The sequence below is a fragment of the Micropterus dolomieu genome, linkage group LG01, assembly GCF_021292245.1.
Source record: "Micropterus dolomieu isolate WLL.071019.BEF.003 ecotype Adirondacks linkage group LG01, ASM2129224v1, whole genome shotgun sequence".
In the NCBI taxonomy this organism is placed as follows: Eukaryota; Metazoa; Chordata; class Actinopteri; order Centrarchiformes; family Centrarchidae; genus Micropterus; species Micropterus dolomieu.
The window spans coordinates 52,344,750-52,357,665 of record NC_060150.1 but is presented as its reverse complement, the minus strand read 5'-3'; the positions used below and the strand labels follow the sequence as shown (position 1 = coordinate 52,357,665).

The following is a 12,916-nucleotide window of genomic DNA, read 5'->3' as shown; positions in this document are numbered from 1 at the left end:
TATAAACTAACAGCAGGATTTTGAAATCAATTCTTTGACATACAGGAAGCCAATGTAAAGACCTCAGAACTGGAGTGATGTGATCCACTTTTTTGGTCTTAGTGAGGACTCGAGCAGCAGCGTTCTGAATCAGCTGCAGCTGTCTGATGGATTTCTTAGGGAGCCCTGTAAGGACACTGTTATAGTAGTCGAGTCGACTGAAGATAAATGCATGGACAAGTTTTTCCAGGTCTTGCTGAGACATAAGTCCTTTAATCCTTTGACTTTGTAATTGTCTTAATGTGGCTGCTTAAATTCAGGTCTCAGTCCTTGACTACACCAAGATTTCAGTTTGTGGTTACTAACCTTACCAATTGAAGTCGAGCGCTGACTTTCAATCGTTCTTCCTTGGCTCCAAACACAATAACTTCAGTTTTATCTTTGTTTAATTGAAGAAAATTCTGGCACATCCAACCGTTGACCTGCTCAGTACAGTTACTCAGCGCCTGTATGGGATCATAGTCCCCTGGTGATATCGTTATGTAAATCTGTGTGTCGTCTGCATAATTATGGTAACATAATAAAGGAATTATGGGTCATAGGATTGAAGGATGGAGATGTTGTAGGGAGGAAGTAGACAACGAGGTAGAGGATGAGAATCTCTGGCCTGTCCTTGACCAAAGACGGATGGAAGGATGCTGGGGCAGAATAATTTGTTGTTTGCTGTGTGGTACTGTACAGCACACTAAGGAACAAAAAATGTGAATTTGTGAATTTCTTTTGTGTTCATCATGTGAAAAGGTTTTTGAGGGGGAGAATCACAAGCTACAATACTTATAACCAGTTTTTGTAGTATTGTTTTGAATTTATTTCACCAGTGTGTAAGACTGTGTTGTAGTGTGTGTATTTTTGAGGGCTTGTGTGTTCTGTCTGAGGGCAAGGGTTGGTTGGCAGGGTTGGTTTTTCAGGAAGACTTGATGGTTTTGAGTGGTTGGGTGAGAAGTTGTGGTTTTGTGTTTAGAGTTTTGAGAAAAAGGCTTTGAGAAGAGGCGTAATTTCAAGAAAGTGTTCAAGCAATTGAGAAAAACTGTAAATTGAGATACAGGAGTGACAGTAGATCCTGGACATTTCCATTCATCAGTGTTTTAGAAGCTGGAGGAAGAGTTTCTCACCGTGAAGACATCGTCATCTCCGAGCTCCGCCTCGTTCTGCAGCGTTGATGAGGACGTGGTCGACCCTGGAGAACACACAGGAGGATCAGTACGATAAGAACTGAGACAACTTATTTTATTTTATCAACTTCTTTTCACTCCAACCACAGTTCACTACTTTCTGAACGGAGAGCTTCAGATAATGGTGACAGCAAAAAGCTAGATTTTTTTGGCATGCTATGCAACACTACAGTAGTTTGAAGAATGGTCTGGACCTTTCAGGCCAAATGACTTCCATCTTTTCAAATATAATTTAGCCAATGTGTTGCTGGCAACCTAACAGTCAGTTATAAAATAAAGAAAAAATGCAGCTCTGCTTAAATTTTGCAGTACCAACACAGTTTAGTTGGTGCAGGACAAATCCAATTTATACTTATGCTTCAGTCTACTCTGTAGTCTACGGTACTGTGAGCATTCTGTGTGGACTGCACTGTCCCAACAAAGACTGTTTATAGACTGTTCAGTGTTGCCCAAACAACAAACCGTGGGTAACAAAGGACATCAAGAACATCCTGAATGCAAAGAGGAGGTCTTTCAGAGACGGGAACAGGGAGGAGGTGAAGGTCATTCAGGGGGACCTGAAGGTGAAGATCAGGGAGGCTAAGGAGAATTACAGGAGGAAGCTGGAGCTTAAACTCCAGCAGAACAATATGAGGGAGGTCTGGAGCGGCATGAGGAACATCACTGGCAGCAGAGGAGTTGAAGGCAGCTTGGACAGGGCCAACCAACTTAATCTGTTCTTTAACAGATTTGATGCTATGGCTACTTCCCATCCCGCCACTAACTCAGCTGCTGTCTCACCTCCAAACCAACTACTCCCCCCTCCTCACTGTCCCTGGCCCTCCTCCTGGGAGATCCCTACTCCCCCCTCCTCCAGCTCTCAGGTTAACAGCTCTCTCCAGCCTGACGACGACTCCTCTCCCCCTCCCTCACCTGTGACCTCTGTGTGCCTCACTGCTGACCAGGTGAGAAGACAGCTGAGGAGACTCTACTCTAATAAGGCTGCAGGCCCTGATGGTATCCGTCCCGGGGCGCTCAAAGCCTGTGCCTCCCAGCTATGTGGAGTCCTTAACCATGTCTTCAACCTGAGCCTGAGTCTCCAAAGGGTTCCTGTGCTGTGGAAGACATCTTGCCTCATTCCTGTGCCAAAGACGCCTCGTCCCAGTGACTCCAAGAACTACTGACCTGTGGCACTGACCTCCCACATCATGAAGACCCTGGAGGGACTGGTTCTGGATCAGCTGCGGCCCATGGTGAGACCTCTCCTGGACCCCTTCCAGTTTGCCTACCAGCCCCGACTGGGAGTTGAGGACGCCATCGTCTTCCTGCTCAACCGCATCTACGCCCACCTGGACAAGCGGGCGAGCACTGTGAGGGTCATGTTCTTTGACTTCTCCAGTGCTTTCAACACCATCCGGCCGGCCCTGCTGGGTGAGAAGCTGACAGCGATGCAGGTGGATATCCCCCTCGTGTCCTGGATTGTTGACTACCTGACTGGCAGACCACAGTATGTGCGTCTGCAACACTGTGTGTCAGACAGCGTGGTCAGCAACACCGGGGCCCCGCAGGGGACTGTCCTCTCTCCCTTCCTCTTCACCATCTACACCACAGACTTCAACTACCACACAGAGTCCTGCCATCTTCAGAAGTTTTCTGATGACTGCTGTGGTTGGATGTATCAGCAAGGGTGACGAGGCTGAGTACAGAGCTGTGATGGGGGACTTTGTAACATGGTGTGAGCAGAACCATCTGCAACTCAACAAAGACTAAGGAGCTGGCTGTGGAAGGATAGACAAGGCACCAGTGAGCCCTGTTTCCATCCAGGGGGTCCCTGTGGACATTGTGGAGGATTACATTACCTGGGAGTGGACCTGGAAGTGGACTTGGACAATAAACTGGACTGGGCCAAAAACACTCAAGCCCTCTACAGGAAGGGCCAAAGCCGTCTCTATTCTCTGAGGAGGCTGAGGTCCTTCAACATCTGCAGGATGATGCTGAGGATCTTTTATGAGTCTGTGGTGGCCAGAGCTATCCTGTTTGCTGTTGCATGCTGGGGCAGCAGGTTGAGGGTAGCGGACGCCAACAGTCTCGACAAACTGATCCACAAGGCCAGTGACGTTGTGGGGGTTGAACTGGACTCTCTCTGTCGGTGGTGATCATCATCACGGACAGTGTCTCCCACCCACTCCATGCTGCTCAAACACAGGAGCACTTTCAGTGCAAACCTTATTCCCCCAAAATGGAAGTCATTCCTGCCTGTGGCCATCAAACTTTATAACTCCTCCCTCTAAGTGTCTGACACACAGACACTTAGTTTTTAAACTGGACATTATTATCTGTTTTGTGCAATAACACTTGCTTAAATTATAATGTGCAATACTCTCTGCTGCAGTTTAGTCCTTATTACTGTTCACCATAACAATTCCTTAATTATGTAAATACTGTACCATAACAATTCCTTTAACTATGTAAATATTGTACATATACACAGTCTTTATATTATTTTATTGATATTTTTACTCTAATATTTATATACTTCTCTATATACCACTATCTTTATTATATTCCTTTGCCCTTGTGCAATGTGTGCAACTGTAACACAGAATTTCCCTTCGGGGATCAATAAAGTATTTCTGATTTCTGATTTCTGATTTATACTTGTGCGTTTGTGTCTGCATCGTTCTGCAAATACACCGCCAAAATCCCAGTTCCTGATGGGGTTTCTATGTTCCACTGTTTTTCCGGTTTAGCCCCCCACTAGCTTGAATGGGGGTAAAATGATTTAGTAGTGCAGCTCTTCTAGACATTGTAAATGTTATCCCGATCATTTTCACATTGCTGTGCTGCTTCAGTCGATGCTTCAATAAATTGGATGTAGAATTGTTCGCGGTTGAAAGCTTGTTGCTTGTTTCACAAAGTTTTCAACGGACAAGAATGTTCTTTGGATGTTAGACTGTGACAAACTCACAATAATGGCAATTCTTACAGCTGTGGAAAGAACGCCTCTCTCCCTTGTTCTTGTGCTAGCAGCTGCCCCTGACCAGCAGTCGCGCAAACACGTCAAGGACAATCACAGTAACGCAGCATTACTTGGATTAATAACTAATATTATTACAGACTGAGGAAAGTAATAATATTACAGTAACGTGGGTTACTATATGTGGGTGGTGATGGGATGGATAAGACACATGCCTCTGGTGTGAGAGACCCATGTTCAACTCCCCATTGTGACACATCCAGCATCCCTGAGCAAGACACTTAACCCCTAGTTGCTCCAGAGGCATGCAACCTCTGAAATATATAGCAATTGTAAGTCGCTTTGGATAAAGGCGTAAATGAATAAATGTAATGAAAATATAACATGTTACTGCCCAACCTTGGGACTAGTGGGTACCTTCTGTCAGGTCCTCCAGGGCCTTCCTCACCCCGCGGTCGAAGGCTCTGGCGTCGGCTGGACTCTGGAAGGTCAGGCCACACTTTTTGTTATCTACCTTCCAGTGGTGGAAAGTTGGCGTGGCCTTTGTGTAGACCAGATCCTTCTTTAAGAAACACTCCAGAATCACCTGTAAAAGAAAATACAGTAGAAACTGACAACATTGGATTTTTAATGTTGCATCGGAAAAACATTACCTGGGCTCCCACTGCATTTCATCGGTCATGATATTTAGCAGTGTGTATGCAGCCTGCACAGGGTGACGGGTGCAAGAACATTGGCGTGGAAGTCTGTGAATCCTCAAATTAATTGTACGTCCGTTAAATAAACTTTTAGACATTGAACAGTGGTTTAAAAGTTTCTTCTGTAGGTACTTACATAGTTTACATGACGTTCAGAGCTTTAAGTGTTATGTGTGTTTATGTTTATGTGGTGTTGATATGTGTTGTTAGAAGCCATGACAGCCCGAAACGTCACGTTTGGTATTGGTTTGCTTTATTTGTATTTCCAAAACTGCCCGTGAGCTCATGGTTTAAGAAAAAAAGCAAGACCTTCAGTGTGTGCATGTAGCCTTAAGATTAATAGAGAGGAGTAATCATTTTGAATTTAGAAAAATATACAATATTTACTACAGAAACTGCACTATAACACAACAATTAACTTCTCTGTATTCACATGAATAACACATGCTGGACTGACCTGCTTGTCTTTGAGGCGTTCTCCGTGGATGAGGAAGGTGTTGCGTCCCAGCAGTTCCGCCGACAGCAGCCTGCACACGCCCACTCTGCTCAGGCAGCCATCCTGCGCCAACCAGCCGCCACTCGAATCGTCTCTGGTCATCACCACCGCTTTGACGCGCACAATATAGCTGTCACTGCAGCAAACCACAGAGAAACGATCTGTTAGCATGGCGAGCTGTGGAGGAGGTACAGGTAGCTGAAACATGGCGCCAAAATATGTTTTCCAGGATTTAAAGACTGTGCTTTTATGGCACCTTTCTAGTCTTGCGACCACTCAAAGCACTTTACAAATGTTTGCAACTTTAATACAAATCATATTCACCCCATTCACACACTGATTGCAGTGGCTACCACGCAAGGTGCCAACTGTTCATCAGAAACAGAAGCTACAACACAAACAGAAACAAATTATTCTCACACACTGATGGCACAGCCATCGGGAGCAATTTCGGGTTCCATGTCAAGGACACTTCAATATGCAGACTGGAGGAGCTGGGGATCGACCACCGACCTTCCACAGCTGCCCAAAGAGAAAGCTCTAAACGCCACCATAGCATAGCATAATAATAACTGCTGAGGAAACTTTGCGTAAAACGGCCAATAAAAGGCTACTGTACGCTACAGACAGAAGGAAAGTCCAACTGACCACCCAACACGGTCTCACTCCCAGCGGGCACATGGACGCATGGTCAAGACCCATTGGCGTCAGTTTGTAACACACTTGGGAGTCTCGTAGTTTTATAGTTCAACGCACTGGGGAAGCCCTGTAGTGTCCCTTTTGAAAGAATTGGAATTAAATTCTTCTATTGAAATTACATAGGTTGAGTAAGTTGTGCAAGTAACATTTCTTAATTTATGTAATTTAACTGACGTTTGTAACTTCATCTCATCACTTCAGCTTTTCCTAAACCTAATCAAGTAGTTTTGTTGCCTAAACCTCACCAAAGTGCGATGTTTCACAACATTAACAACGTGCCGTTTAAAAATTACGACATTTCAACGTTAACAAGTACTTTTATTTTGAAAGTCTAACCAGATGTTGCATATTTATTGTTGCTAACTTGAAACGTCAAAAAACGCTGGTTAACCAGGGTGTTTAAAAAGCGATGCCAAAGGGTCCATATGTGACGAGTTGGGAGTGAGAATGTGTTGGTCCACCAAATTAAGAAACAGTAGACAGCAAATATTGCATGTGCAATTTTTATCAATCTTGTTGACAAAATACCATCAGCAAACAGCTGATGAAAAACATTCAAGTAAGCAGCAGAAACTATAAAGCCACAGACATTATAAAGATGACAGCACATGGCCATACCTGTACACATTCATTGAAAATCGTGCCTCCTGGGTAAATTTAGCTAAATTAAAGAGGTGCCCATGCATTGCAGTAAGATTAAAGCTTGTAATAGGTTGCATGAGTTGGAGATGCGAGTTTGAATCTGTGAGCCAAATATCTAAATCTGCAATTTTATTAATTTCAGTGGAAAATGATTGCGAAACCCTGGAATGGACCGACCGGCAGTGAGCAATTTCTTGTCAGTGACACCCCCACCAGCATCTGCAACCAGGTGGCCTCGTCCTTCTTCCCTCTGGAGCAGTCCAGCATGTTCTTTACTGGACATGACATTACTCACGTGTGATCACACAAACATGCACACACAGACAAAACAAACCCTGTCCATCGCCTGTCTGAGCTGCAAGCAGAGACTGAACCTTCACATTTAGAGAAAAATGGAGACGGCTTATGAAGCAGCACCGAGGCAAAATAGGAAGAGGAAGCAAAATGAAGGTTGGGATTAAATAAAAATTAGAACACTCTCTCCGTCTTGCCTTGTGTGCTCCGTCATCTCTTGTACATCCTGTTTGCACGGTCACAGTGTCATGCCGGTCTCTGTTGACGACAGGTTGTCGAGCTGTGCTGCCCACCGTCGCCGCCACTACATCCTAACGGGCCGGAGAGAGGCGGGAGATGCTGCCTGCCTCGTCTCCAGCCTCACACACACACTGCTTCCCTTCGCCGTGTGATTCAGCCTGTCTGTCAAACAGATGGTGCTTGTGTGTGTAGCATGAGTCATCACTGCATTTGCCGGCAGTGTGCAGTGACACACACACGCACACACACACACACACACACACACACACACACACACACACACACACACACAGGAGGGACTTTATTTACTGGAGTATGGTTCCAAAATGAGAGATCCTCCATTTGCAAACAGTGACACCTTCACTTACAAAATGACTGAAGATCTACAAAAGAATCATTTACTGTTTGGTCACAGTATCACGGTTTGTTACACGCCAGCAGGAGCAGTCCGTTTTTTAATATTGGTGAGTCTTGGTCAGCCGTCGGTCTGAAAGAAAAGATAGTGCTGCTTTATCACAACTTGCGTCTTCATTTTTGTAGTTTTGTCCAGCTGTTCTGTGCGATAACCCTGCTAAATCATCTCAGGTAACCTCACGTTTAAGAGCGCGTTTTATGTTTTTATGGTGTTTTTAATTGTCTTGCATGAACTGGTCACACTTTTCTGTTTGTTTTCTTGTACTAGTGTTGTTTATCTGATCCATGTATGCTTTATTGTGTGCCCTGCGCTCTGATTGAAATGATTGGCCTGCTTACTACACTCCTGCAACAGCAACAGGTTCATTATCCTTTTTTTTGTCTGAGCATTTGATTTATTGATTGTTGTCAGGATGTAAAGAGAATTTCAACAAAAATAACAAAAACTACTTCTGAAATAATTTGCAGCTTTAAGTTTAGACATTTGCAGCTGCAACACACCACAAACCACAAGTCAAAAGGCATTTTCGCACCACAGGAACTTTTTCATAGTTCTGAGAACAGTTGGAGGAACCGCCCCCTTTTTGTTGTGTCCCTATTGAAAGACCTGGAAAACATTTTTATTTCTTCGAATGCCGTTTTGAGGGACTTTTTTAGCCCCTACTTCAGAGCAGGGGTGGGCGATATGGCAAAAATATCATATCACGAATTATTTCAGGCAGGATCACTGTTCACGATCTTATCACGATTCATTAACATGTTGGTTTTTAAGACTATTTTGTTTCTAAGTTATTAGTTTATTGGTTTAAAAGTGAAAAATAACTCTACTTTATTAATCGTATACAATGTTGACTAATGATTCATTCAAACAACATAGACCTGACTGATTTTGTTCTCATGACAAGATTTTAATTTACCTTTTTTAAGTTGATTTTCCCGTGAAAGATGGGCTATTTGCTTCTGCATATTTAAAAACACAAAGACAGGAAGGGACTTGTTGCAGATTGGCGTTTACAGTAGCCAATAGCGCTGAATTTTGCCCAATGTCAGCTGGGATTGGCTCCAGCCCCCCGCGACCCTGCACACAGGATAAGCGGTTGACGATGGATGGATGGACTTACGCTGGACGCTGGCAAAGCTAGACCCATGCTGAAACATAAATTAAAATTTCAAGGGGAATTCATTGACTGTTGGACAATTGTTGTGCATGTCAGCCACAAACGCCTGTGTAGAGTGTGTAACCCGTCAAACCAATCATTCTCTTTTAACCACTGTCAAACACACACTGTATTTAGAAGGAATAGGGTTATGGTGTGGGAACAGTCAGGAAAGCAAACTTCATTTCCATAGAAAAATGCTTCTTTTTAAAGAATGAAAAGAGATAAATGAATAGTCTGACAGATGTCGTACAGTCAGCCTTCTGTCTCTGCTGGTTTACAGTAACTCCTCTGTCCATTAGACTCAGGCCTGGTTTTACATCAGTGCTGTATCACAAATGATTCGTCACACTGAACGACTGGAAGTCTGAGCTGAGAAAGTAGCTGACTAACAGTCTTTGATCAGAAATGCAAGGAAACTTCCTGTAAGTTACAAGCCAGGGCCCACAAGCTTCTCAAAGTGCCATTTTAGTCTAGTGCTGAGATTCATGAAATTTACTCCTACTTTTAAACTTAAGAATAAAAGCAAGTTATCACATTTGTTAAAGCTAAGAATTACTCTCACTCTCTCAATTATTTAAGACAGCTTGAGAGGTCTCTCAAGTTGTCCGGAGCTGCCAGTAGGGGCTTGTGATGGCGCTGTGGAGACAGAGGCATGCACGAATATTTCAGAAGAGGAAGAATTTCTGAATTATTTGACGACGCGCAGTTAATAAGATGGGGTCGGACAACGCAGGCACAAACTTTGTCAGCGAGTTGGTGAGGGACGTCATCTCACCACTGACTTTAGGCAGTAATGCGTTTTCAGTTAAACTGAAGGTGGTGATGACGCTTCGTTTCTTTGCCACAGGACAAACGCAGCAACCATCAATAAGCCGAATAGTCATGGAAACAATTATAGCTACAGCCCCAGACATTGTCACGCGTTTCATCGACTTCCCAACAACACTCCCCGTAATCCGACAGAAGCAAACACAGTTCATGCAAATAGCCGGCTTCACAGTAATAGTAGGCACATTTGATGGCGCTCATATAAAGATCAACTTTTTTATCTTTCATTAATGTGTAGGCCTGTATCATAATGTATTATCTTGAAAATTCTTCATTGTTAAATGTGTGTTGAATATAAACTCCTCTGTGGAATTTCACCATTCAATGTGACTTTGTCTGAGAATATTCTTAAATAAGGAAATCTGTTCAGTGATTGGTCCTTGGCTACATCGTCATCCAAAATCCTGTTTGCGGCACAGCAAAGTGTCGTGAATCAGCAATAAGACTGAGGCTGTGTCCGAAATCACCCACTACTCACTATACAGTGGACTATATAGTGAGCTCGCCATTTTGTAGTACTGTCCGAATGTATAGTGATAATTATTATACCCTATATAGTCCACTCAATGTATCCCAGAATGCATTTTGAAAAGTAGTGTACAACCGATGGTCACTAACCAAGCCGTATATACCATCATGCATTGCACTGATAGAAAAAACTTATTGTCCGACGGCAATGACGTAATTAACGGCGCCGAAATAACGATCGGAGTAATGTCCGAAAGTGTTGTTTTAATAATGTGAGTGAGCTCACTATATAGTGCTCTACATTCATCTCCCTACAGAGGGGGTAGGGAGTAGTGAATGAGTGGGGATTTCGGACACAGCCTGACACTTAAGATTTAGTCCTGCACTGCTTAGGCGTCATATATACACACTTTGGAAAAGACATGTCTATTGTATGCAAAACAGCGATTTTGGAAGTTGTGAAGGACGCCTGTATGCGTGAAGCGTAATGGGGCGCCTCCTGAAGGGGAGGGCAGTGTGACGGACCACCGTTCACTACAGTTGAGCTGTTACTTGCCTGACTGGCAGACTGGCAGCTAAGGTTATTTACTTGTTATGGATTGCTTGCGGAAGTCTGCCGGAAGTTAAGTTTGGGCCAGAGTAGTGTACATGCGCAGTACCGTTTGTTTAAGTTGTTACCGTTGAAAGCGTCTATAGTACACGTCCCCAGGTACGTGTGTATGAGATGCACCAGAAACGCTATACGGTCGCTAACTAGCTAGCTAGCGATGTTTTTGTTTAAGGAGTTGAGGCAACTTCCCTAACCTCAACCATGGCATTAGTTGAGTGGCAGAACAGTCACTATTAGTACACAGAAATTTACACTGTTCACACCAAAATCATTTTGGATGCCAGGGTTTGTGGTTTTTGCGGGATAGGCCTATGTATGAGCTGAGGTAACAGCCATTATAATAAACTTTGTTCACGTCAACATCACTTGATAAAATGACTGTAAGGGATGATCCACTGTAAGCTGTAAAATTATGGGATTTTTTTTCTTATTTGTATTTATTTATAACCTTTATTTACCCAGGAAAAGTCTAACTGAGATTACAGATCACCAATAGTGCCCTGGCCCAGTCAAGCAGCTGCACAATTGTTACAGACATAAAAACAAATAACATTTACAAGGGAAATACATAATAAATTAACGGAGATCATAAACTATCAAAAATAATTAAAGCCGCAAGCGTTGGACGTGCCCTCATGTCGTGGCACAGTGGCACAGTAACCACAGGCCACGACATGACTCTGAATTATCACGCGTTCTAGACTGGTCAAGAAGAATTAATTGTCACTTCCTGTGTCCCCTAGCGCCACGCTAGACCACACCCGCTAATTATGTGTTGGTGTGTGTGACCACGCTGTGAAAATGTAGATGTGTTCAGGGACTCTTATCAAACTTGTAAAGTTTGGTGATCATATTCAAAATGGCCGACATCTGTTGGGTTTAGTTCATGTCTCCCTGAGGCTTTTTTGTCAATCTGGACATGACATATCTGTCAGAAAAATTTCGTACATTCCGGTGGCGCTAGCGAGTCATTTTGCCACGACCATGCGTGAAAACTATATAACATGTAAATTTCCACCATGTTTGAATTTTGTGCCTAATTCTACATGTTTAGACCGTCAAAAATGGGATTCATTTGGGAAAATAATAATAAAAAATTCCTTGCATTTCAGTAATTATCAAAATGCGTCACTAGTCATCAACATCATGGATCAAGCGGGCATGAATCAGTCAGAACATCTACAGTCACATGTGTCTTCCTCCAGCTTCAAAACATCTTCTCAGAGTAACATATCAGCATATAAACTTAAAAACTTCTTTTGCGGCTCTTGCAGGACAAAGTCTCTGACTCGTGCCTCCAAAAGGAAAAATCTGTATAATCCGGTGAGGCAAGGAGTCAGATGTAAGATGAAAAAATATCTGATGACACAAAACTATGACTTTTACAAAATAAAACGTCTACAGCAGGAGTCCTTCAGATGTGTTCTGTCAAATTTACAGACACAAAGGGACACAACTTTCCTATTGCTGTACAGGACGGTCTGAAAACTGTCGCTACATGTCCTGCCTGGCTGACAGACACGTCAATAGGTGCTCTCACCTATTTTTACTACACAGCTGCATTTTACTACACTTGAATAGCTCTCACAGGACAAACTGAAGGAGCCCAGTTCGCATCTTAATTCGCCAAACACACACTAATGACATCCATCTGAGACAATCTTAATATAATCAAATATTACTAAATGAACAACATGAAGGAAAATTAATATAACTAATGAATACGAAATGATCCCAAAACATTAACCACATTTTCTCTATGGCTCTTACACAGGTCATCCACATCTTCCTAAAATCAGTACAAGTGAATAGCTAAAACATCTGGAAATCCCCTGGAAATCATAGAAAAAAGACATAACCTTGCCTCGTCATCATCATGCTTAAATGTAATTTTCTGTATTAAAACTAATCGAGTGATAACTAACAGTAGATAACACAGAATTACTTTTCATGGTGCAAATTTGCTAAATTGTAAATGTTTACGAGCTTGGTGTTTAGTCAATTTAAAATTCTGTAAAATATTTTGTTTCCTAAAAACTCACCTACATGTAGAGCAGCACTCACGCTCATATTTTTGGCAGTTGTGAAGGGCTAAACTTATTCTGTGGATAACAATATAAGGTCTTCATACATAATGATCGTGTGTGTTTATGTTTTCTGAACAGGATTATTGAGATAAAGAGGTTCTGTGCTCAGCGCT

The 12,916-nt window shown here is 42.9% G+C and overlaps 1 protein-coding gene across 1 annotated transcript in view; it reads right to left on the bottom strand.

The window, feature by feature from the left end:
- The window catches only part of spred2a (sprouty related EVH1 domain containing 2a), a 42,008-nt gene that overhangs the window by 13,537 nt on the left and 15,555 nt on the right, over window positions 1-12,916 (bottom strand). Inside the window, exons 2-4 of the mRNA XM_046046803.1 lie at window positions 5,323-5,497; window positions 4,585-4,753; window positions 1,152-1,216 (exon numbers count right to left, since the gene is read on the bottom strand). Coding sequence (XP_045902759.1) covers window positions 1,152-1,216; window positions 4,585-4,753; window positions 5,323-5,497 — 409 coding nt within the window. The remainder of the gene's footprint in view (window positions 1-1,151; window positions 1,217-4,584; window positions 4,754-5,322; window positions 5,498-12,916) is intronic.